Source organism: Tachysurus fulvidraco, chromosome 7 (assembly GCF_022655615.1).
Source record: "Tachysurus fulvidraco isolate hzauxx_2018 chromosome 7, HZAU_PFXX_2.0, whole genome shotgun sequence".
Taxonomy (NCBI): domain Eukaryota; kingdom Metazoa; phylum Chordata; class Actinopteri; order Siluriformes; family Bagridae; genus Tachysurus; species Tachysurus fulvidraco.
Genome location: NC_062524.1, coordinates 6,290,672 through 6,316,591, shown reverse-complemented (window position 1 = coordinate 6,316,591; position 25,920 = coordinate 6,290,672). Strand labels below are relative to the sequence as shown.

Below are 25,920 nucleotides of genomic sequence, written 5' to 3'. Positions count from 1 at the left end.
GTATTTACTACAGAGATTTTATTCCTAATGTTTCTATTAACATTTTAATTAAAACTACAGCCCACATACTATACATATAAAATAATAATAATAATAATAATAATAATAATAATAATAATAATAATAATAATAATAATAAATACTAGTTTACTCTTTGCTTTAGACTCCATCTTATTTATTTGGAAAATGTTGCTGTAATCTAATCTATGTATAAATATAAGCAGAAAATGTAGCAGCATGTGAAAACTCACTGATTAACCTGACTAAATAATGGCATTTCTTATGACAGCGCGCCCTCTTGTGGTTCAAATGATGTATTTATTTATTTAGGTATTTATTAATTTGTTTGTTTATGCTGTATGTTGTAGTTATATGCTTCTTAATCCCATATCAATACAGTTGGATTTTCTGCCTACTCAAACACTACCATGTTTTCTTATAAAATACCACAGAACTGTCAATCACCTGTAAATAAATAAAATAAGATAAGATCATAAAATAAGTTCATAAGTTATTTTGAGTTCTGTTTTTAATTGAGGTCCTGGACATACGATAGAAATATGTGTAGATTGTACAGTATATGAAATTAGTTACTTGGCTTTGATTGTACTGCAATGCAAAAATTAGTATCGAGTTTCCTTTAAATTATGATAAGGAGTAAAAAAAAAAAAAACAGTCCAGTTCATTTTTTGGAGGATCTGCTAAAACACTCATAGCAAAAACACATTGATGTTTTTAAAACATTAAAAACCAAACCTTAAAAAAAAATAAATACATTTACAATAAATACATTGATCTTTATCTATAATACAGTTGAGCTCAGGCTGATATCTCACAAAGGCCATAATCTCCTACACACATCAGTCCTGTTTCTTGATGTGTGTTGTGTTGTTTTGCTCCTGAGAGCTGGAGTCAGGGCAGAAGCTGTTGGTTGCAGGTTGTACGAGTCCCGAACTCGTGTGTGTGGTTGGTTCATCGATACATCTGTATAACTTCATGAAGTTGGGACAGCGCTCCATAAAATGGCAAAAAGCATCTGACAGAGAGGATGGAACAGACGATTTAGTGATGTACACGTTCTGTACTGGTTCAGAAGCTATTCTGTACTGAATTTAAATTGAAATTTTCTCAGAGAAAATTTTACCCAAGAGAAGCAAAGAGAGAGAGAGACAGAGAGAGAGAGAGAGAGAGAGAGAGAGAGAGAGAGAGAGAGAGAGAGAGAGAGAGAGAGAGAGAGAGAGAGAGAGAGAGAGAGAGAGAGAGAGTGATGGAGGGAGAGAGACAGAGAGGGAGAGAGAGTGAGGGAGACAGAGAGTGATTGAGCGAGTGAATGAGAGACTGTGTGTGTGTGTGTGTGTGTGTGTGTGTGTGTGTGTGTGTGTGTGTGTGTGTGTGTGTGTGTGTGTGTGTGTGAGAGAGAGAGAGAGAGAGAGAGAGAGTGAGTGAGTCAGTGATTGAGTGAGAGAGAGAGAGAGAGAGAGAGAGAGAGAGAGAGAGAGAGTGTGTGAAAGGGTGAGAGTGAAAGAGAGTGAGTGAGTGAGTGAGTGAGTGAGTGAGTGAGAGAGAGATCTGCCCAGATCACCTCACATTAACTTATCTGTACCTATGTAATATTACTCTACCACTGACAGGAGATATAACTACCAAACGTGATCTTTCCTTTGTCTCTTGTATCGACAGCTCTGAAGACGTCACCCACAGCGACATCTTCCACACCAAGTACAGATTTCAGAATGACAGCCAACTCGTCTTCCACGATGGCTCCGTCGTCCTCGGCCTCAAACATCTGTACAAAACAGGCAAAACACACTGTGTGCTACTGTCGTGTCTAACAGTTTCATTTAGTACTCATTAATCCCTCATAGTCTGTTCACTACTTAGCAACTGCTGTCCGTTTAAACCCAGAGTAAAAGCAGCCTCACTCTGAAGGCCAGCTGAAGAGTCTTGAGGGACTTAGAGGGTCTGCAGATCACAGACAGAGCAATGACATATTCCCTCACATCCATCTGACCGTGCTGTGGGAAAACACGACACGAGGTGATTAGAAGGTTTGCTAGACTGTAATGTCGGCCATGCTGCACAGCATGGCTTTAGTGATGACTTTAAATAAAAAAGATATTAGAATAGACAGACTTGATCTCATCAATCTATTTTTTTTTAAACAATGTGCTAATACTGACCTCCTCAAACAGTGTGAAGATGTCCTGCAGCGTTTCTGTCAATGGAAGCTTTAAATACTCTGTGAAATCCTCCAGACTCAGTTTGCGTCCGGAGAGATTGCATGCTTTTTTGCCCTCCTCTTGCAGGAGCTCATCTGTGACTCCTACCTTCAGCCTGAAAGCCAAAACAAAAGGAATAAAAAATGTGCAACATCAAATTGTCACATACACAGACACGCAGTGAAACGCTTTAAGTTTTCACATATCCCAGGTTATTATGAGCCCTGGGGTCAGAGCGCGGGGTCAGGCATAGTACGGCGCCCCTGGAGGGGGTGAGATTAACGTTGATGCCTCAGCAGCTTGTGCGCTTGAACCCCGACCTTCTGATCGGTAACCCGAAGCCTTAACCACTGAACCATCACGTCCTCATATTCATTTAACCGTATCCGGTAATGCCAATGACAGGAAGGATACAGGAAGTCAGCAAACTGCTCTTTACAACCATGATGAGCAGAAACAGCTTTACAGCAGACACAATGTGGCACACCTTGAAGAAAATGGCCTAAAACTGCAGAAGACCTCACTGGGTTTCTCAAACCGTCTGATAGCAACAGCCATGTGACAGTTATAGTCACAAAAATCACACTTTTCCTCCATTCTGATCTTTGATGTTAAAAATAACTCAAGCTCTTGTCCTGTATCTGCGTGAACCACATCTATACTCACAATATCGCTCAGTTAAAATGGAAAAATGTGAAGTTTAGGACAGAATTTGTGCCAAATTATCAAACCCCCCGACATGTAACCTGTTACTACATCAGTGACAACATTCAGAAGTCAATATTTTGTGCTGCTAATTATTATGAATGGGGGCTTAGTGGTTAGCACGTTCGCCTCACACCTCCAGGGTTGGGGGCTCGATTCCCGCCTCCGCCTTGTGTGTGTGGAGTTTGCATGTTCTCCCCGTGCCTCGGGGGTTTCCACCGGCTACTCCGGTTTCCTCCCCCGGTCCAAAGACATGCATGATAGGTTGATTGGCATCTCTGGAAAATTGTCCGTAGTGTGTGAGTGAATGAGTGAATGAGAGTGTGTGTGTGCCCTGTGATGGGTTGGCACTCCGTCCAGGGTGTATCCTGCCTTGATGCCCAAAGACGCTTGAGATGTTCGGATAAACGGTAGAAAATGAATGAATTAATTATTATGATGAATATTCAACATACAATCTTTCTATATCATAACTTCCCTGATCTGCATTTGCGGAGGTTAATCTTTGGGAGATTAAGGCTCTGATATTTTATTGTACAATGGAACCTGTTCAATACAAGTGCAGATCTACCTGTCAGATATTCAACACTTCAGAACCATTTTCGATCGATCAATCAATCAATCAATCAAGAAACAAAAAATCGCTGACTCATACTGCTTCATCACCAGAGTGCGCTGTTCTGAAAGCCAAAAATCTTAACTTAAAACTTAAATCAGTCTGCACCCTTCAATCCCAACATAGCAAAGCATGCACACTTCACGTTCTAGTATAAATCCAGCTGGAATGAAGCTCAGTGCCAAACCCAGCAGTTTGATTTTCATTCATAGATCCTTCCTAAGCCTGAAAACCATTTTATTTCTATCTGTGCATCAACACGATCCAAAAAATTAACGTTCCAAAAAGTCAACCAAGGAAAAGGCACAACCAGATGTTAATATACCAGAAGCATGACCAGAGTTAATATACATTAACGTAGCACACACTATGTTCCCTTAACACTCAGTGTTATCTTAGAAGGAGAAAACAAAACCTTACTGATTTGTTGGCCGGAAGATGCTGTGATTGAATAGCATTAATATCAATAGCACTTTACTGGATTTATAATCAGCTGTTATAACATTTACAGCATTTAGCAAACACTCTTATACAGAGTGACTTGCATTTCTTTCAATTCAGTTTATATACACCCGAGCAATAAAGGGTTAACGGCCTTGCTCAGTAGCCCTTCTGTGGCAACTTGGTGGAGCTGGGATTTGAACCAATGAATTCCAATCAGTAGTCGAACACCTTAACCACTGAGATATATGAACTGAACAGAACGAATTTGAACCTTAACCCTGGGCTTTATCAGTATATCAGAGATTGCAAAAAGATTCGATTGTCTCCCTCTTGCAAGCTCAAATATATTACAATAAATTTACAGCATGACAAAAGATGAGGAAAAGTTAGAACTGCTTATTTTGTTCCACATTTACAATCAGAATTAAAACGCAGGGCTCGGACACGCCCCGTGTGAAACGACCAATCCCTGGCTTACGTCTTCGTTCCCCCAATCACCATGTGCACTACACAATAAGCTTCTTCTCTACGTCATGTCCTTGGTGGAAGCCAAACATGTCATCTCTGCATGGAGTATTCAGAAGTCTTTAAAGAGTCTCTGGAGTCACTCACCCGAGTTTATGCACCAGTCTGGAGAACTCCAGCAGGCCTGTGTGGCCAGGTAAACTCAGAGGACCTTTGATCACTGAGAGCTGACCGTCTTCGAACGAGTATTCTGCAGTCGGTAGTTGCAGAGCTCTGAAGAGAAATTTTTTTATATATATAAAATAGAAAAATTGATATCGTACGTGTCATCATGCGAAAGTTCTGGATTGTTAAGCTTGAAGTGGACACTGACTTGGCCATGATGTTTCTCACGTTGCTGGCAAACAGAGTTGGATCTTTTTTTTCTTCCTCTGATGGTGTGTAAACCGGGAGATACTGAATAAACACAAGCAGAGGGGCTTTTTTATTATTAGTGAATGACACACAGGAAACTATCCTTTCAATTAAGTACATTTTATCATATATAAACTGTATATATATATATATATATATATATATATATATATATATATATATATATATATATATATATATATATATATATATAATTCCACAAAATGATCACCTCGACCTCTACAGGATTGTGGATCTGACACAACGTGAGCCACAGAAGCGTAAATCTAAAGGCAAAACATTTTCCATCAGCCCTTTGATTACTGTATTACAATTATATTCATAATGTATTTAAATGCCATTTATCTAAACTGTCTCAGAATGAGGACTGTCAAAGTGTGTAACAACTCACGCTCCAGGTCCTCGCCATGTCCACGACATCGTGTCCTAGTGGTGAAAAGGGAGGGGGAAAAAAAAAACGAGCTAAACACACAAGGCCATGTGGTTACTACAGTTTGCACAAAAGCTCCTGAACAGATAAGGCGTCAAGGAAATTATTGTCTGTCACAAAACATGAACATTTGAGACATTTACAACACTTTAAAGAAACCTTTACCATGTCACTGAGTCATGTTTTTTATTTAAATCCATAGGTGTGAATCGTCCATCGTCTAAAACTCGTTGTTGCTATAGAAACACTAAAACACAACCTATGATGCAGACCTTGCAGCTGTTAGAGAAAATTCCTCAACACCTTAAAGGCCAACGAGAATCAAACTTTCAGCATCACTGTGATATAACTGACGGATCAAAACAAAGTAACTGATTGATTATATAATGCTAAATATTGTAAAATACATTCTGTAAGGACCAGAAACTTCCTATTGAATATAAGGAATGAATCCAAATTGCTGTTCTGATGTGCACATTAATATTCGGTTCTGCTGTTGGCACTTTTAACATGAAGCAGGATGAAATCCTAATGTCCTACTCTGGAGTCGGTGTCCGAGTGCCCCGAGGTTTGTCCTTACCAGTTTGTTAAGGTAGCGCAGAACCACCGGCTGGACCGGGACCCCAGGAATAAACGCACCTGAAGGAAGAAGAACATGTGGTTGTTGTTTAACAACAGAACACATTGATACAGCTCATGCATATTTATGATTGTGCGAAAGCAAAAGCAAAAGCAGTAGGACTGTGGGACAGTAATGAGTAACATGCTTTTGTGTCGATGGCCGTGTCCTCAGTGTGTGTGTGTATGTGTGTGTGTGTGTGTGTGTGTGTGTGTGTGTCCATGTGTCTACATTTTTACTATTTAATTCATAGACTGAGAGATTGATCGATTGTCAGGATTTAAAAACAGACAGACAAGCACACAGACAGACAAACGGATAAAAACAGACAGACTGTCAGAACCACAAACAGTCAGTGACGGACAGTGAGACAGATAAACAGGCAAATACAGACAAGCGAGAGAGAGAGAGAGAGAGAGAGAGAGAGAGAGAGAGAGAGAGAGAGAGAGATGTTTTTGAGAGTATGACAAAATATTTTGTAAAAATGTCCTTCTGACATATCTGTCACTCATGAAAAAAAAAAGATGTGACAGAATATGTGACTCAAGTAGGGAACTTGAGTCTTGAGTGATTATGCTGTAATACAGTTGTAATAATTCACAGGGGTATGGGGAAGGGTTATAGAGTGTCTTTGGATTCAATGTCATTCAACCTGGTGTGTGTGTGTGTGTGTGTGTGTGTGTGTGTGTGTGTGTGTGTGTGTGTGTGTGTGTGTGTGTGTGTGTGTGTGTGTGTGTGTGTGTGTGTGAGGAGTTGGTCTATCCACCTCTGAAAAGTTGTAAACAGAAGAGTGATGAACCCAATGACTTTCACTCTGAACACAAAGCTCTCTTTCAGGTGCCGATCGGTAGCCGTACAGTAATCCGAGGGCAGATCTCTGAGCATGTGCACCTTTGAATAAGTTTGTAGTTGAGTAACCTTAAGAAAATGACTTGACAGCCTCCACTCTGTCACACTCTAGCCTGGATTTGTGTTCATTACCTCAGGCAGAATTCGAATAACCCGAGTGGTTGCAGTCGGACCAAACCTTTCCTTTACTATATGCTGTTAAAATAGACTCCAGAATTCAATATCGGACTGTAGGTCTGAACAATTCTGAGAATGTCAACACAAATGTCATATTGATATACAGTAGGATTTGTGCATGGCAGGTGTAAAGCAGAATTTTCCCATCCACCAGGTCTGTGGAACTGCCCGGTTATGGCCATCTGTGTACTGCAGTCCTCCATCACTGACGTGTCATGGTGCAGTGAAACTACCAGAATGAATGGAGCTACAAAACAAAGTGTGACAGGCTAGCGAGAGAAAAAAAACAAATAAAGGATTTTAGAAAAAAAAAGAAGAGGATTAGGAGTGGGAGGAAGCACAATAAAGCCATGAGTGAGACAGGATCAGTAAAACATAACAGGACTGGACAGTGCACACAGGAAGTGGAAGACAATCACTGAATTTCACAGGCAAGTGAACTGTTACGGTCCACAGGAGAGACAGAAAACAAACACGGACAACAAATACACACACACACACACACACACAGATACACTCACACACTCACTCACACAGAAACATAACACCCATGGTGACCATTGCCCAGTCTGTATACATATATTCTCTGACTCTCACAGAGTGAAAGAGAAGGGGATATGTTAGGATAGAAAGACAGACAGATATGGAGACAGATAGATAGGGAGAGAAAACATGTACCAGGCTTAAACGTGATGAGGCAGGTTCTGTTGGTGCAGGTTCCCTCAGGAAAAATCATGATCTGAAATCAAATCAGAAATAAGAACATGTTTTATAGAACACAGACATGTCTACATGGACTGTTCAAATTACATAGGCAGAGAGCTTCAGATATTCAACACAGACAGACAAACTGACAGACAGACAGACAGTTAGATAAACAAAAAAGACGATGGACAGACAGACAGACAGATAAACAGACAAGATGATGGACATACAGTCAAGACAATGGACAGACAGACAGACAGACAGACAGACAGGTACAAAAACAGGCAAGACGATGGACAGACAGACAGACAAGGCCATGGACAGACAGGTACAAAAACAGGCAAGATGATGGACAGACAGGCAGACAGAAAAACAGACAGAGAGAAAAGGACTTGGACAGACAGACAGACAGATAGACAGACAGACAGACAGACAGACAGACAGACAAGACGATGGGCAGACAGACAGGTACATAAACAGACAAGACGATAGACAGACAGGCAGACAGACAGTCAGACAGACAGACAGTCAGACAGACATGTAGATAATCAGACAAGATGATGGACAAACAGACAGACAGTCAGACAGAAAAACAGAAACTGATTGACAGGAAGTCAGACAGACAGTTAGATACACAGAGACAGTCAGATGTAAACACAGACCAACAGAAATTGAAATATAATGTAGTCTGCTGTCTCATGCTCTGCTGTGATTCCCTTATGATCCTAATGTGTGTTAAGGTGTGTGTTACCTGAGGCCACTGGCCTGCTGAGCACGCTCTGCGTTTAATCTCCTCCAAAGTTTTCCTGCGGGAATCAGGATCCGAGCGTGACACTAACACCGGACGGATGAACTTAATCAGCGCTGCGAAAGGAAGAAACAATCATGAAGAACTGAGACAGATTCTTAGTAACCTAGACCTGTAAGCCTGGGAAGAAGCCGGTCACAGCCTCACGGGTTACTGAGGTACGGGTTGTCTGAACAGTTCAAACGTGTGTAAGACCAGGTCAGACTTACAAATTAACCAAAAGAAAGAAATAGAATAAAGAACTTGATTTGTAAGCTTACTGCCCCAGACGGGAACGTCTTTGCTCTCTGATTTCATCACTATCGATGACATGGTCATGGTCACAGGAATGCCATCAAAGTAAGAAGTGTGTGGTGCAAGTATGAGGATGGGAGCTTCACTGGGCAGAGCTAGTCTGCCTTTCACACGGATCCAGTGGAAGCCTCCAGAAAACCACATCGCCCTCATGATGCCTTTAATGATAAGCTCCAACAACCTGCAGAGTTGAATTATCATCCATTACATCACAGCTTTTCAAATCTAATATCAAGCCTTTAATCAGTCAATCCAGGATTTCACAGTTTTGTGATTTGTTTCTGGTCATAAACCCAGATTTTTTTTGTGCTTTTTTGTAAAAACCTACATAAATTGGTAAATCATAAATAACAGGATTCTTCTTTTACCCAACCAGTGTAGACGCATATAATGAATTCATACGATTTGAATGTAATGGAAAATTGTGAGATGAATATTCTGTTTCTGATCTTGAACCTTGTCGATCACATAATAACTTGGTGGTATACAGAAAAGCCCAATATTGCAGTTTTACAAAATGCAGCGTCGACTCACCATCTCCACCAGGTAAGAGGCTCCACGGCGGCGTCGGTGCGGCCCATGGTGGCCAAGAATACAAAAGGCCATGCGAGCAACATGAAAAAAGCACAGCAGAGCAATCGCAGAGGAAACAGTGTTACAGTCATCAATGCAATCTGGGGGGACAAAAATACTTAAAATAAGTAAGTAAGTAAGTAAGTAAGTAAGTAAGTAAGTAAGTAAGTAAGTAAGTAAGTTTATTTATTAAATTCAGCTTACACTGAACAAAGTGCTGTACAAAACACAGTAAAATTACATTATCCAACAATGAGAATAAAAGAAAAAGTAAAAATGGCATGACAATGATAAAGATAAAAACATTTAGATTGGCAATTAGAATGGCATGGATTACAAGTTAGTCAAAATATTAGTCAATTTCCTGTCTTGAAATCAAATACAATTCTTATACACACTCACTCCAGGACATCTGACACAAGTATTTATGTTATGGGTTACACATAGACCTGTACACCTGCTCATTCATGCAATTATCCAGTCCGAAGTCATACGAGTTTGGAAAAACCTCTCAACTGTCCAGTCTGAGCGATCCTACACTGGTGCAGTTCATCCACCTCGAGGTTTGACGTGTTGAGGTGATTGAACATGTCTGTCTTGACGTGTCTGTCCATTCTCTTGATCTCCATCATAAACAACATGACATTTTGACATACAGAAACGTGTCACTGCACCTTACTTAATTACAGTGAATGTATGTTCAGGTGTACAGGTGTTTATAATAAAATGGACAGTAAGAGTATATACAATATCTGTTTCTCGAATCCAGTATTTTAATGTTTTGAGTGAAAAAGAAAAACTCAAGCAAATAAAAAATAAGGGATTTTTTTCAGGGTTTTCTTTCCATATATTTCGAGTCACTGATTAACAATTTTTTAAGTCACTGATTAATATTTTTCCTTTTCCTTTTACTTGTTTTAGTCGTCTTGATTCATACATTGTTAATACCTTTAATACACCAATATTTACGTTCTCTGTACAAACAATATGTTTTAATGGTATGACCCAGGGGCGGTTCTAGACCTTTTTTGGGGTGGCTGAGATTACAGACCGGGGGCTGAAGCCACCCTAAAAAGGTCTAGAACCGCCCCTACTTAAAACTATAAGTATCATTTTTACTTTCATAAAGAAAAAAGAAAAAATACGCTAAATTGCCGGACATGGAGTCGATGGGAAAGAAAATTATTTATCAGTTTGATCCAAGAACGATTTTTTTTTTACTTTGCTTTTACGCGCGTGCTTTGTAGTCTTTCAAAAGCGCGTCTTCAGCTGTCTGCTTTATTTGAACGAAGAAGCACAGGTACGCGCAGCGTGCACGCGCAGTCAGAGTTGGAGGCGTTTATCTATAACATTAATCGGCGGAAAGACGCAAAGACGGCAACCAAAAGCAGTGAAATTTCACTATTCTTATTACCAGAGTTGTCATATAATATATAATATAAAACTCTTCTTGTTTTAAATTCTCACTGAGGGTTAAACCCCCTAGAGATGAAATCCTAGAACCGCCCCTGGTATGACATAAATAAAAAACATGAATAGTTTAAAAATTATTTTTTTAATGAATTAATTATTTTTATTCTCATGTGTGTGTGTGTGTGTGTGTGTGTGTGTGTGTGTGTGTGTGTGTGTGTGTGTGTGTGTGTGTGTATACACAATTTCCTTGCATCCCTGGGAATAAAGCTCCTTCTGATTCTGATTCTGATTGGCTGCTCATGTGTTCACTCTCACCTGGACTTTCTGCACAGGACTGAGCTTCAGTTCGTGTGTAAAAGGGTTTGTAAAGTGCGTTGAAACTCGAAAATCCTCTCTGTTCCCAGCTGGTGTCCTCTTTCTGTGCACAAGCCTCATTTTCACGAAAATGACCTTAATCTAAAGTATAAACAAAATAAAAACTGTTTATCCGCCTTTTCTTCCTCAGCTAGAATAAAAAAAATACTCATTAGTCCACTCGGTCATCATCTGCATCTGTTGATCCATGTTTTCCTCACATAATAATTCCTCTAGAAATAACAGAACACATCACAAGCAATACAACACACTCCACGTTGTGCACGTTGTGTCCAATAGGGAGTCGCTTTCTTGACGCATGCGCAGTGAGCTCTTTCGCCACTGTACGAATCTATATATATATTTATTTATTTGATTCGATTCCATTAGTTTAGTTTACACTCTTTCACATCCTTGTCTTGTATAATACCATAAACTACAAATTGATTCATTAATAACTTATAAATAAATAATAAACTCATACTGCTCTAAATAAACTATATATATATATATATATATATATATATATATATATATATATATATATATATATATATATATATATATAAAACACAGGGCTCTCAAGTTTTGAAGACAGACAGGCGTGACATCTCCGACAATCCCCCCCCCCCCCCCCCCCCCCCCCACACACACACACACACACACACACACACTCCATTGTGTTTGGTAAGGATCACTGACCGCAATTTAATTTAATTTATTTGATCATGATTGAGAACAATATCCCGTCCAGAGACAAGCTGTTTCGTGTTGAGGTTTTATTCAACCCGACCATCGAAAATACACTCTAATGAATGTTTTTGGGTTTTTTTTTTCATTGGTTGTTGCGTTAAATCTTACCCAGATAGTGCTATCTGTCTGATTGGCTGATTGGCTTTATTTCTTTGATTGGCTAATAAGTGTCATTCTCGACTAAGAACTTGAACCGCGCTTGATTCCTGCCCGTTGCCATAGAGACAGCGGTGCGGACTGATACATTTTGGGTGCTGCGGCTTATTAAATATATGATAAATAGTCAAAAAGTTTTTCTGCGTGAGAAATACTATGTGTGGCGGGAGAGCGTAAAAAAGCCCGAAATGCGTGAATGTCACTCTCAATGCGTGACACTTGACGCATTTAAATCAAAACATCTGTTTAAATCAAAACATCAGCCCTTATTTGGCCTGATGGTGTCATTGATGGAACTATGACACAGCAGTGTGGTCTCTTCAAACCATCAGTAGCAAGTGAGACATAGTCATTGTAGTGCGATTTTCATCAAGTTTACAGCGATTAATAGCTATTTTAAAACGAGTAGAAGTTTATCAGCAGAATTTAATATCACTTCTGAAGCTTTGTACCAGCATTTTACCACCATTTTACCAGTAGTTTAAAAGTAAACAACAGCATCCAAATTCCACAATGGTTGCAGTGTATGTTGGTGACCTTCACCCAGAAGTATCAGATCTGATGCTTCTAAATAAATTCAATAATGCAGGGCCAATTCAATCGGTCAACATCTGCAAGGACAAGGAGACCGGCTCGCCGCTCGGCTACGCCTACGTCAACTTTTACCATCGAGCTGACGGTAACATTAGTTTAGTTTAATATTACAATCACAATTACATGCGTAATTTACTGTAGTATTTTATAGTTTTATTATGTGGATATGGTCATGTTTTAAATAGTACAACAAGATATGAAAGTGTATTTTTATTAAATTAGATTAGATTGAACTTTATTGTCATTACACATGTAAAAGGCAACAAAATGCAGTTTGGCATCAAACCAGACATGGCATCAAACTGAAAGATGTACAGTATTTACAGTATGAGTACAGTATTTACAGTATAATGAGTTATATATAGAGTATAATAAACAGATACTATATTGTTTTGATTATTATTGAATTTTTTTTTTATTGTTATTAATGACTTATTTCTGTTTCTTCAGCTGAGCAAGCTATAAAGATGTTCAACTTTGAACTTCTAATGGAGAGACCCATGAGGGTCATGTGGTCCCGCTGGGAACCCACCGCGAAGATTACCGAAGGGTGTAACATCCTCATTAACGACCCTGATCCGTCTATCAATGGAATGCGCCCGAAAGGCCGCCAAGTGTAAGTCAAGTGTAAATTTAATAAAAATGTTTTTACCAGCCAGGGTTCAAATATCAGGGTTTTTTACATTCTACTTTAACTTACTGCTTAAGATTTGTTGAACTCTTTACATTGTTGACACAATTTTGCTGTAATTTTGCTGCCGAAGACATAACTTCTACCAGCAGGGTTTAGATAAAGACTCTAAGAGCAGCTTCTCTGTTGTGTTACAGCACCGTCGAGTACTTTAAGTCTCGGGAGGAGCTCAAGGCTGAAGACAAAAACCAGGGCAACAACTTGTACATCAAGAACCTGGATGACAACGTTGACAATGATTGCCTGTACAGGACCTTTGCACAATTTGGAACCATCAAAAGTGCAAAGGTCACTTACAACTAATAATTGCTCCATTTTATACTCAATAATCTCTATCTACTTCCCCTTACTGAGTGAAAAGCTTTCTCTGTGCTGATTGTTCTTCATGGTCCTGCCTCTTACAGGTGATGATGGAGAATGGGCGTTCAAAGCGATTCGGCTTTGTCTGTTTTACATCATCCCAGGATGCCATGAAAGCCATGAACAAGATGAACGGAATGATGTGGGGCAGGAAAAAGATCTACGTTGGACTGGCTCAAAAGAAAGAGGAGCGCCAGGCTTTCCTACAGGGAATGTTCAGGAAGGAGTTCAGCAGTCCTGCTGTCAAGACGCCTTGCTCTGAAGACCTTGTCCAAACTGTCGAGACAGCTGCCCCAAAATACATCGTGGAGGCTGTGGAGACAGCTGCCCCAGTGAACACTGTAGAAGGTGTGGAGACAGCCACCCCAGTGGACACTAGAAGGTGTGGAGACAGCCACCCCAGTGGACACTAGAAGGTGTGGAGACAGCCACCCCTGTGGAAAAAGCTCCAGATACGCTTGAGGTACCAAACATATCTACATCTGTGGAATCTGTATAATGCTAATATTCTGCATGCTTTATATTACAATATAGTGTATGATAGATACAGATACAGCGTACACTCACACACACACACACACACACACACACACACACACACACACAGAGAGAGGGATTTTTTTTATTATTCATGTATTTATTTATTTATTTTTTTAAATTAATTTCTGACTTCTGCATTTTTCTTTAAGGAAACCCTGAAAATGAAGCATAGAAACAGCAAAAAAGAAGAAAGGGGAGAATAAGAAGAAGGTGAAATGTAGCAGACACTTATTTTAAATATACCCGAAACGTATTGTAAACACATTTTAAATATAACTGTTGTTTGAATCTTTAATACATTTTAAGAATAATCTCTGTGTATGTCTTTATTTCCAACTCAAGAGCATTGAAATCTAAACTTTTAATTATCTAATAAAATATATAATCTAATATGTACAAATATAATCTAATATATATAATATCTCTCTCTCTCACTCACACACACACACACACACACACACACACACACACACACACACACACACACACACACACACACACAATTGTGTTTGGTAAGGATCACTGACCGTTGTTCAATTTCCATTTATTAATTTGTGTGTGTGTGTGTGTGTGTGTGTGAGAGAGAGAGAGAGAGAGAGAGAGAGAGAGAGAGAGAGAGAGAGAGAGAGAGAGAGAGAGAGAGAGAGACTGAGATTATGACTGGTGTTGTTTATTGTAAGTGTTTGTTGCCTTTTTGGACTCCTTTATCATGTGTAATGTCGCTCCCATTTAAAACTGTTCGGCTCAAGCCCAGCCATGTTTAGGGTCATGATTGAGGACAATGTCCCGTCCAGAAAAAAGCTGTTTCATGTTGAGGTTTTGTTCAAACCGACCAACAAAAAATACCCTCTCTAAACTACAAATTGATTCATTACTTATAAATAAATAAATAATAAACTCATACTGCTCTAAATAAACTATCTCTCTCTCTCTCTCTCTCTCTCTCTCTCTCTCTCTCTCTCTGTATATATATATATATATATATATATATATATATATATATATATATATATATATAGATCACTGACCGCAATTTAACAAAATTTGTATTTGATCATGATTGAGGACAATGTCCCATCCAGAGACAAGCTGTTTTGTGTTGAAGTTTTGTTCAAACCGACTATCGAAAATACCCTCTCTAATGAATGTTTTTTTTTTTCATTGGTTGTTCCGTTAAATCTTACCCAGATAGTGCTATTTTCTAATTGGCTTTTGTGTAGCCTCTTTTTTTTTTTGATTGGCTGATAAGTGTCATTCTCGACTAAGAACTTGAACCGCGCTTGATTCCTGCCCGTTGCCATAGAGACAGCGGTGCGGACTGATACATTTTGGGTGCTGCGGCTTATTAAATATATGATAAATAGTCAAAACGTTTTTCTGCGTGAGAAATACTATGTGTGGCGGGAGAGCGTAAAAAAAGCCCGAAATGCGTGAATGTCACTCTCAATGCGTGATGACAGCCCTGAGAACATTCGAGAACATTGCAGGTGACAGCATAACATATCTAAACAAAACACACTAAATTAAGCGTTTAGCTCAAATAAAAGCAAATTAAAAAGAAAACATTTAACACGCCTTGCATTAACCTAGTGATTCCGTGTGTATGTGTGAAGGTGAATATAAAGTTAGTCAATTCATAGTATATATTCATCTGTATATTATGTTCATAGCACATATATATATTCACCTGTATATTATATTCATAGTACATACACATCTGTAAATTACTGTTTATAGCAATAGCCATATTTTGTTACATCCTGTAAATTTCAGTTATAATTATAACCATCTGTATATTATGTTCATAGTACACACACATCTGTAAATTACTTCCATATTACCATTTTATTTAACTTATCTAAATCTTGTACAAACTGTATATCCTGCACTTACTGCTATTGCACCCTGGTTAGACCTAAACTGTATTTTGTTGCCTTGTACTTGCACATGTGTAATGACAATAAAGTTGAATCTAATCTAATCTAATCTAATCTAATCTAATAAAGGTGTGTAGGTATGTACAGGTTAATAAGTTGTGTAACTTAAGGTGTGAAAAGTTGGTCCTCCAATATCACGGTTTTCTTTACAACAGGTTTTTGCGTAGAGAAAAAACAGTTTAAAGAAAAAATATTGTATGTTCACTTGGAACACAGTCCCGCTGTCTTAGCAGCAAATAGTGTTTATGGCAAGAGAAATGGAAGTGAAAATTGTTTCCCTGATTTTTACGTTAAGCATTTTAGAATGTCACGGTCAGTGAAATGACATAATAAACATTGACCCGTTTATTGTAATTTTTATGTAAACATTTACCAGAACGGTAGTTCGGATGCAAGTTTGGCAATAATACCTAAATGAATACTTAATAATTACATTTTTTTAAACTGTTGGCTTTGCCATGGAAATATGGAGAACTGTAGCCTGTATTTGGATTCTGTCTCACTTTCAAGTGCTCAAGTGTTTTGTGTATGCATCATGGATACAGAATTCAGCCTTCACCCTCTTTGCTGAGCGTAAAGCAATATAAAATGTAATGCAAGTCTCACTGCCATGAAATCTATCTATATAAAAAAAGAAAAGAAAATTATCTTTCACACTTAACTTTATTATTTTTACAGAAAAAAGTGATCAGAAAAGCTTCAGAACAGATTCACCCTTGCCGCTGTTTGTGCCTTGGGTGACTCTTGCAAAAAACATACAGTCGCCCACGGCGACGTACAAAAAAGCAGTCTTTACAACGTCTCTTCAGAGCTGTTTTAGTTTTCATGCCCATCGAAGGCTGCAGGGCAACAAAGTGCTGGGTTTGTCCGAGTAACGGTGCTCGGAACGGATTGAGCTGGGCCTGAAAGCTTCCTCTGGCTTGAACCACAGCAGCAGTGATGGAGGAAATGCAGCGATGTGCTCCAGCAGCAGGAAGACAGGTGACAGATGCATGCTGCACAGCCCGAGACAGCTGCCGAGTAAGGGACCCAATAAACGAAGGGAGAAACGGAGGTGCCATCGAGCCAACACCTTTACAAAGAAAAAACATCCATGACACCGCTGATTAATTCAAGGATCTGACACTGGAGACTTATTCAAGTATTAAACAAACATCCAACATAAAACATCACTGTATCAATATTGTCTTCTTTGTTAGATGACAACATGAATAACCCATTTATTATTAGTCTTATATTATGTGCTGAATCTGCAATACAAGTCATTTTGACTTAGTGGTTACTATAAAAATCATAACAAATGCATTATAAATCCATGACATGCCTTGGAGGTGGAACAGTACATTAAAAGACAAAAAGTTTCCTTCTTGATTTTGTTTGTGTGTATATATGCATGTATGTATGTAGGTATATATGTAGGTATGTATGCATGTGTGTATGTATGTACAGTATGTATGTATATGTGTGTATGTATGTATGTATGTGTGTGTGTGTGTGTGTGTGTGTGTGTGTATGTATGTATGCATGTGTGTATATGTGTGTGTGTGTGTATGTGTGTATGTATGTATGTGTGTATATGTATGTATGTGTGTGTATGTATGTGTGTGTGTGTATATATATGTGTGTGGGTATGTATGTATGTATGTATGTATGTGTGTGTGTGAGTGTGAGTGTGTGTGTGTGTGTGTGTGTGTATGTATATGTGTGTGTGTATGTACAGTATGTATGTGTGTGTGTATGTACAGTATGTGTGTGTGTGTGTGTGTGTGTGTGTGTGTATGTATGTATGTATGTATGTATGTATGCATGTTCATATACATGTTTCTATGTATATATGCATGTATTTATGTGTGTGTGTGTGTGTGTGTATGTATGTATGTATGTATGCATGTTCATATACATGTTTCTATGTATATATGCATGTATTTATGTGTGTGTGTGTGTGTGTGTGTGTGTGTGTGTGTGTGTGTATGTTCTATTTAATATTAAATGATATTTCTGAAAATACAGCACTCTCTTATTGTTACAGGACAATCAATAAGACAAGTTTGTTTAAGGTTTCCATTCTTGCGATTACACACTAATCTTGATGTATCTACTAAAAAAATAGTGTTCTCAAAACATTCATTGTTAAGTGGTTACAACACCTATGCCGTGTTAACATAGGAAACATAAAAAATACAACCATCCCGTGTACCAGTACATCCCTAATCCAACAATTCATTACAAATTCATTCAGTATTTTCATAATTAGACGTTGTTGTTATTAAACACAATCACTTTAAAACCTCTCTGCTCCCTGAATACAGGAGCTGGAGGTTGATTTTTTTTATTTATTAACAGAATCTCCTTGTTATCTTACATTTAACACATAACTAGTTCAGTTATCCACAGACTTTAAGCACGAAACACACTCCACATACCTGTTCTTTATAAAACCGTATATCAATTGAAATATTGTGACTTTATATAGTGATAATCCAGTTTATGGTTCTGTTCACACGCATGCTTCAGTCCAGCGCGACTTCCGCTGTGACGTCATGTGTGACTTTGAGATGGTGAAAGTCAGGATGTGCGCATGCGCCAGACGGTTCTTCTTCTACGCGTGTTTTTTCTGCATGTGAAGAGACGTGATGTTTGTTTGTTGTTTACCAACAGATAACAAAATACAATTACGTTTAAAAAAAAACAAAAAAAAAACTCTTTCCAATATTCACCTTCATTTATCTAAGTAAGACTTTATCAATTTTAAATATGATCAAATATATAAAATAAAATTATTAAATTAATAATTAATCATTGTGATCTTATTCAGACATTACGAAAAATAAATAATACTTCAAACTATAGAAATAATTTGATTTTTAGTTTAATATGTTTTAATTGGAATTTAATTGGAAACCTGAGCATTTCATTTTATTTATTTATTTATTTGTTTGTTTGTTTGTTTATTTACTTATTTATTTATTTATTTATTTACGCTTAGTTCTTGCATTTGTTTATATTACAAAATGAGACGTAATCTAAATATTTATTATTATTGTTAGTAGTAGTAGTAGTAGTAGTAGTAGTAGTATTGTTATTATAAGTATTATTATTGTTATTATTACAATAAGTATTATTAGTAGTGTTGTTGTTGTTGCTGTCCGTAGTAGTAGTAGTAGTTTATAACCTGTATAAATAAATTGACATGTCATAATGACACAAAAATATGAGCAAAAAAAGCTTTTCTGGGATTTTCCAGAGAGTTAGAATAAACAGTGCAATAAACTTTTTTTTTTCTTGTGTCAATGTTTTTAATTGCTACGGTTTAAGTCGAGACAATCTATAGACACAGTAAAAATATTATCAAATATATTAATTAATTTATTTAATTTAATATATTTCTACCTGAAATATCTTGTTTTAAGAGGCAAGTTTTGGTTCAGAAAGAAAGAAAGAAAGAAAGAAAGAAAGAAAGAAGTCCAGCAGATGTCAGGAGTGAGTAATACAACACACAAGCACAGAAGCTTCACATCAAAGGGATAAAAGCTACTCCTAAAAGGGAATTGTGGGAAAGTTTCAATCAGCTGCAAATAGGACCCACTGTGGCAATATCAAAGATGCCACCCTGGAAATGTATAAAACCATCTGTAAATATAAGCTTACAACAAACACTAAAGGAAAACACAAAAAGAATGCAAGAGTGGATAATAGTTCAAAACTATGTAGAGCAGTATCAAGAGGAATTATTCAGTTTTACATTTGGATCAAAGCAGCCAGAAACAGGCTGGAAGCAATTGGTAGCAATTTTACTGGCATTAGGGTGGGTGGAGGAAAAGAATCCAAACAAAGATGTCATTATAGCCTCAGACAGTTTATAAGCATTACTAAGCATTCAGTCTGAGAGAGTGTCATGTAGACAAGACCTCGTTCATCAAATACTCCACTTGCTTCTCACACTTCACAATAAAAGAATAGATGTCATCTTCCTTTGGGTTCCTGCCCATGTAGGGGCGGGAAGGAAATGAAACTGTGGATATACTAGCAAAAAACTCTACAAAGAATGAAACAATTGATGTGCATGTACCAATAAGTAGATCAGAGGTCAAAACTATCATAAAACAACATTCACTTAAAATATGGCAGGAATATTGGAACACAGCGGATACAGGACATCATTTATACAGTATACAAAATCAAGTAGTCACAAGCACGAGGAAGGGCAGAAGCCCAAGGGAAGAGATGCTAATCTCAAGTCTTAGAATGGGTCACACTGGTTTAAATACAACATTGTACAGAATAGGAAAACATCCCACTAGATTATGCACAGCATATACTGTTAGACTGTAAAAAGTATGAAGAAGATGGGGCAGAATTAAAGGCATTGCATTGATGAACAAAGCATGACACTTGAGCATATATTAGGAAAAGCATCTAGGAGAATGCACAATGTATTAATTTTATTTTTGAAAAATACTGGGTTAAGTGAAAGAATTTCTCTCTCTCTCTCTCTCTCTCTCTCTCTCTCTCTCTCTCTCTCTCTCTCTCTCTCTCTCTCTCTCTCTCTCTCTCTGATGTCACTCCAGTCTAGGTGGCGGTAATGCACCTTTTAGGTGAGTTGCCAACCGCCATTAAACTCGAAAAAAGAAGAAGAAGAATTGTGGGAAAACATGGCGGCCACCGTTCCTAAAATCTTGTCCTTCGCTAAAAATACGAGGACTTTCCTCACAACATTAAGAATTTCTTCAGTACCTGTTCAGCGATACAGTGTTCCTGTTTCTACCTACGGGGAAAAAATCACTCACACTGGACAGGTAATGCTGATTAGTGTCTGATTCATTTATATAAGTTATAAAATCCAGCTGAGACCAATGCTAAAGGTTAGCATTTAGTTTTTCTTTTCCCACCTCTTTTGGGTTATGACAAGTCATACCTCCGGTGCTAGAATTGGTTCGGAGTTTATGCTTAAAATCGTTCAGCTCAGGGATTCGCTACTGTGAGCTATGAGTGACCAATTAGATTTTAGGAAGGCGGGACTTGTCGAAATATGGGTGGGGAAAAGGATCTTTTGTTAATCTCTGTTTTAGTGACAAGCTGAGGATATAATTAGGTTTAGAGTTTTAAAATGTGTTCATAGATTTATTTTTTATTGTTTTATTTCGTGGTTAGGTTTAAATGTTCACTGTTTTATGTGGAACAATGTTGACAACTTCAACTATTTGTTATTATTATTATTATTATTATTATTATTAATACAAAAATATAAGCACAAGAGTATAAATTCTCTGCTGATAGATTAGTGCGTTATTTGGCACACTATCAACAAGATGTACACAATATGACAGAATATTCTGCTAGACAAAAACTTTGTGCAAAATTGTGTGTCTTGTAAGTGGGAGGGGCGTAATCTTTTCCCCACCTGTCTATCAGAGCTGCCTCAGCCAATCATCAGCATCTGTGAGGTCATGTATGAGGAAGAGGGCAGAGTGTATTACGCTTTATTATTGTTGTATTCTTCAGTCTGTATGGATGTAACCACCCTCAGATTGCACATTAGCACATTCCTTCAAAATAAATGTAAATACATTAAATTGAGAGACAACACAGATGAAACTGTATTTCCAAACACATACGGAACATAGAAACAGTCTAAGCAAAGATTTGTGGATTATCATATGTTAAATGTCTTTTTTTATTTCCTTGCAGGTTTTTGATGAACATGATGTAAGAAGAGCAAGATTTGTGGGGAGACAAAAAGAGGTAACACTTCTTCTGTTTGTTTTATGTTTATATAATGAACATGATGTTCCATGTAGATTTTGGACCTCCACTGAGATGAGGGCGACTCTGTGAGGATCCTGGGGCATCTAGAGATCTACCAGCTCCAGTTAGACTCTGCGTTACGTAAGATGAGATGCCAACGTGTCCATGTGGTCTTTGAGGACAACAATCTCCTCATCAATACAACATTTATCAGACTGTATATTTATAATCACATCTCCGGTGTCACCCATATGAGGATGAGGTTCCCCTTTGAGTCTGGTTCCTCTCAAGGGAGTTTTTCCTCCCCACAGACACCTGAGTCACCTCAGACTTGCTCATTGGGGATAAAAACAAGTATACAAATATAAACTAATATTATAAACAATAATATATAATAAAACAAATATATCTAATATTAATCTTGAATTTTGTCTTATATTCATCTTCTTCCTATTCTTTATAATAACTTTTTGTTCTATGTTTCTGTTCTGTAAAGCCTCTTTGAGACTATGTCAATTGTTAAAAGCGCTATACCAATAAATTTGAATTGAATTGATGTTAATTGCCGTATTGTGAAATTGTTGTATGCATCTTTATTGCACAGGTGAATCAGAATTTTGCCATAGACCTGGTTGCAGAGGAGCCGGTATCTGAGCTGGAAGCTCGAGTGGTGTCCTGTGATGGAGGTGGAGGAGCTCTGGGCCATCCCAAAGTTTATATCAACCTGGTAATCTAGCTGTTCTATATATAAACTCGGTTTCTTCTCAGTACTTTGCTGAAATACAAAGAACAGTTTACATATTCAGAGATTCACATTTATTTTTGTTGGCTCAGTTATGCAGGAAATCTATGTTGTAAGTTAAATGTTACAGAACTTTTGAAGGTCTAACATTTAATGTGTTTTTTTACAGGACAAAACGACCAAAGTGGGTACGTGCGGTTACTGCGGACGGCAGTTTCAGCAGAAACACCACCACTAAGACGTCTCCAGTCCTCTTTCGTCTGCTGATTATAAATTATTCCCTTTGACCCGTGTGGTTTCCTGTACAATAAAAACATACAACTGATTAAAAAAAAAAACTTTTTTCATGTTTATTTTTTTTCAAGCCTCACATTACTAACATATATCACATTATTTATTGAAACTCAACTCAACATGATCATTAACCTTCGGTTTTAAATAGAGGCAAATATTTATAAACTGCTCCTTTTTTCTGATATTCACCTGCACACTTACTAGTGATGATTGAAGTAGGGAAAATATCATGATAATTCATAATTTAAAATTGTGTGTGTGTGTGTGTTTTTATTCCCTGAAGGTCTGTGTTTTTAGGTTGAAAGCTGGAAAAACAAAATATACCTCACATTTTGCCTCAAAAATAATCTGAGCTCACTATCTTTAATTTTCTTTAACTTTTCATAGCTGCTGTAACTGATCATATGACCAGAACTGTTGTTCTTCCTATCTCAAACATGTACATCTATTTGTATTGGTATATTATGGTGTTATTTTTCATGAGCTATCTGTTAAGTGTTTGTTTTTTCCCCTACAGCTAGATGGGGCTATTTGTCTGCACTTCAGTTCATGAGTACTTCCAGACTCCTTATGTGTAGTTTCTACTCATAACTAAAACATGTCCTAAACCAGTGTAAACTCAGTTATAGGTCACTAAAGTAACTGTAACTAAAAATACCAATTCCTTAACAGCTACAATTAATGGAGCATCTTCATTTCTCTTCTTGATGTATTTAATCACATCATACTTCACAAATGTAGTGCTGAATGTGAATGATGATGATGATGAAGATTATGATGATGATGGGGTTGGGTCGGTCATCCTGATTTTTTTCCACGTCTAACTAGTATGTCCTGTAAATATCGATATTTTAATTAAACATACATAAAAAATACAAATTCTGTCATTACACGTGTATGCTGAATTAAATAAGCATTTTTTTCTGATGTCTGTGTTGAAGTTTTGTTTTTTGTTGACGTCTAGCTGTAAACAGTGATTTATTAATCATGCTTCGTGCCAGGCTTCTAATTCTTACTCACCTGACAGTTCCACCCCACACCACCAGAGGGCTCCATCACCACAATACTCTTTTAGCTCATTTTCACACAGTTTCCTCACTGACTCACTGTATTTATATATTCAGTTCTCTGTATCTTATTGTGATGTCTTGTATTTTCAATCATTGCAGTTCTGAACGTTTGAGATACAAAGTTTCGGAGAGATTTTTTCAAACAGGGCATTTTTGCTTTGGTCTAAATCTGTCTGATTGTTTCCGGTGCCCTTGTAGCATCAGTCAGGTTTCAGACTCATTTGATTCTTTATGTACAGAAAGTCTCCTCACCTCTTCTATGTTCCACAATGTTCCCCTGCGAATCATGGTAGACGTGTTTTGCGGAAATATCATTGACTAAAAAACAGATTACAGCTTACTCAAAAGAATACTCTGGATGATACAGACAGGCACCAGATTGCATTGACCATAATGATTTTTTGAGTATGCATACTATACATACTTATTTTTTGAGTATACATACTTATTTTTTGAGCATGCACACATAATTTTTGCACTTATTTTTTTAATTATGCATACTTAATTTTTGAGTATGCATATTATGCATTCTTTGAGTCAAGAAGAAGCTTTTATTGTCATTTCAACCATATATAGCTGTTGCAGTACACTATGAAAAGAGACAACATTTCTCCAATACCATGGAGCTACATAGAACAAAGACAGAGCTAAGGACTTATTAAGTAATTTATCTCCAATGAGCAAGTCCAAGGTGACTCAGGCAGCAGTGGCAAGGAAAAACTCCTTGAAGAATGGAAGGAAGAAACTTTGAGAGGAACCAGACTCGAAGGGGAACCTCATCCTCATATGGGGGGCACTGAAGGGTGTGATTATAAATATACAGTCTGACAAATGTTGTATTGATGTAAAAGAGCACATGGAGTAATTCAGCATACATGTGTAATGACAGAATTTGTATTTTTTTATGTATGTTTAATTAAAATATCGATATTTACAAGACATACTAGTGAGACCTGGCAAGGAATCAGGATGACCGACCCAACCCCACCACCATCATCATCCTCATCATCATCATCATCATCCTCATCATCATCATCATCATCATCATCATCATCAGGACAATTTAGCTATAGCACATCCTGGTGTTATCCTTCCCACAGAGATATACTGTCCCATATGTATCATGCTGCCCAAATGAACTGTTTCTTTGGCTTTTGTATAGACTGAGGACTTCGTATGGTGTCGCATGCCCTAAGATGGAAGCTGTTCCACAATTGGTGTTTGCCTTATAGACCAGGTCTGGTGCACTGCTGAATTCCATAGATACTCTGTGAAGACCTCATGTATGTCCTCATGACACAGCATTGTAAAAGGCACCGCTTTAGGGTAAAGCATTCGCTGTAGCTTGTTCCCTTTTTGCTAGAGTTTCTTAAAACCCCTCCCTATGAACCTATGAAACTGAAATCTCTATAAATTGTCTGTTTGTCAAGCAATCACTGCAATTTAAACCTTTTCACCTTGCACTTTCTGATAAACAGATGACTCTTGAGTGATCTCAGGGCTAAACCTGGGGTTTGATAATCATGAATCTTCAGCACATTTTCTGTCCAACTGACCAACTCTTCACGTATCATGGAGTAAGGAACGACCCAAGGTGTATCCTTGTCTAAACTGAGACTTACCCACTGGGTGATGGAGGTAAGCACCATGGCCAATCTGCTCCGACTCTTCATATGGTATCAGCATCAACCTGGTGAGAGCTCTGTGAGAAGGCTCCAGGAAAAGGTTTGGCTAAGGTATTAAATGCAAATCAATTTGTGACTATGTTGAAGGTCTTGCCTTCAGAAAGAAGGCATCAATGTAATTCTCACCTTGCTTGTGGATTATCTGAGGTTACCATATCTTACATAAATAGCATTCATGAAATGCCACAACTACAAATGAAGGTTAAGGTTGAATATGTTAAAGCTTCAAGCTACAGAAGTGCACACA

The 25,920-nt window shown here is 37.7% G+C and overlaps 3 protein-coding genes and 1 long non-coding RNA gene across 9 annotated transcripts; 3 read left to right on the top strand and 1 right to left on the bottom strand.

Moving 5' to 3' along the window:
• Positions 1 to 511: 511 nt before the first annotated feature.
• lpcat1 (lysophosphatidylcholine acyltransferase 1) lies at positions 512 to 11,436 on the bottom strand. Of its 5 annotated transcripts, none has more exons than XM_047815661.1 (14): positions 11,068 to 11,436; positions 9,301 to 9,440; positions 8,733 to 8,947; positions 8,416 to 8,528; positions 7,638 to 7,698; positions 5,895 to 5,953; positions 5,276 to 5,310; positions 5,102 to 5,150; positions 4,823 to 4,905; positions 4,597 to 4,722; positions 2,181 to 2,334; positions 1,923 to 2,015; positions 1,630 to 1,786; positions 512 to 1,036 (listed from the first exon to the last, which is right to left on the bottom strand). In XM_047815661.1, the coding sequence occupies exons 1-14, from the start codon at positions 11,185 to 11,187 to the stop codon at positions 861 to 863; spliced, it is 1,581 nt and encodes a 526-aa protein (XP_047671617.1). In that variant the 5' UTR covers positions 11,188 to 11,436; the 3' UTR covers positions 512 to 860. The 5 variants fall into 5 exon arrangements, with proteins under 5 accessions (XP_047671617.1, XP_026989538.2, XP_026989539.2 ...); XM_027133737.2 differs by having other exon boundaries at positions 5,096 to 5,150; positions 11,068 to 11,434; XM_027133738.2 differs by having other exon boundaries at positions 1,645 to 1,786; positions 5,096 to 5,150; positions 11,068 to 11,429.
• A 511-nt stretch (positions 11,437 to 11,947) lies between these two features.
• LOC113634672 (polyadenylate-binding protein 4-like) lies at positions 11,948 to 14,511 on the top strand. Of its 2 annotated transcripts, none has more exons than XM_047816509.1 (6): positions 11,948 to 12,694; positions 13,060 to 13,225; positions 13,438 to 13,588; positions 13,705 to 14,008; positions 14,043 to 14,123; positions 14,350 to 14,511. In XM_047816509.1, exons 1-5 carry the CDS (start codon positions 12,529 to 12,531, stop codon positions 14,120 to 14,122), a joined length of 867 nt encoding a protein of 288 aa, XP_047672465.1. In that variant the 5' UTR covers positions 11,948 to 12,528; the 3' UTR covers position 14,123; positions 14,350 to 14,511. The 2 variants fall into 2 exon arrangements, with proteins under 2 accessions (XP_047672465.1, XP_047672466.1); XM_047816510.1 differs by having other exon boundaries at positions 13,705 to 14,042; positions 14,077 to 14,123.
• Positions 14,512 to 15,343: 832 nt separating this feature from the next.
• Positions 15,344 to 16,974, top strand: LOC125145088. The gene is made up of 2 exons (XR_007143404.1): positions 15,344 to 15,687; positions 16,816 to 16,974. It is a non-coding gene; the product is annotated as an uncharacterized LOC125145088 (long non-coding RNA).
• Positions 16,975 to 20,754: 3,780 nt separating this feature from the next.
• Positions 20,755 to 22,962, top strand: ndufs6 (NADH:ubiquinone oxidoreductase subunit S6). The gene is made up of 4 exons (XM_027133757.2): positions 20,755 to 20,933; positions 21,826 to 21,879; positions 22,487 to 22,609; positions 22,794 to 22,962. Exons 1-4 carry the CDS (start codon positions 20,790 to 20,792, stop codon positions 22,860 to 22,862), a joined length of 390 nt encoding a protein of 129 aa, XP_026989558.1. The 5' UTR covers positions 20,755 to 20,789; the 3' UTR covers positions 22,863 to 22,962.
• Positions 22,963 to 25,920: the final 2,958 nt, after the last annotated feature.

Bases quoted from the DNA above. Each gene is read 5' to 3' on its own strand.
- lpcat1 (XM_027133737.2), bottom strand. From the start codon at position 11,187: ATGAGGCTTGTGCACAGAAAGAGGACACCAGCTGGGAACAGAGAGGAT. The intron at 8,529-8,732 runs GTAAGCTTACAA...TTCCTTTCGCAG, and splicing joins AGACGTTCCCGTCTGGGGCA to CGCTGATTAAGTTCATCCGT. The intron at 1,037-1,629 runs GTCAGTGGTAGA...CCTCTCTGTCAG, and splicing joins GTTTGGTAGTTATATCTCCT to ATGCTTTTTGCCATTTTATG.
- LOC113634672 (XM_047816509.1), top strand. From the start codon at position 12,529: ATGGTTGCAGTGTATGTTGGTGACCTTCACCCAGAAGTATCAGATCTG. The intron at 13,226-13,437 runs GTAAGTCAAGTG...GTTGTGTTACAG, and splicing joins CGCCCGAAAGGCCGCCAAGT to CACCGTCGAGTACTTTAAGT. The intron at 14,009-14,042 runs GTGTGGAGACAG...GGACACTAGAAG, and splicing joins CCCAGTGAACACTGTAGAAG to GTGTGGAGACAGCCACCCCA.
- ndufs6 (XM_027133757.2), top strand. From the start codon at position 20,790: ATGGCGGCCACCGTTCCTAAAATCTTGTCCTTCGCTAAAAATACGAGG. The intron at 20,934-21,825 runs GTAATGCTGATT...ATTTCCTTGCAG, and splicing joins AAATCACTCACACTGGACAG to GTTTTTGATGAACATGATGT. The intron at 21,880-22,486 runs GTAACACTTCTT...TTTATTGCACAG, and splicing joins TTGTGGGGAGACAAAAAGAG to GTGAATCAGAATTTTGCCAT.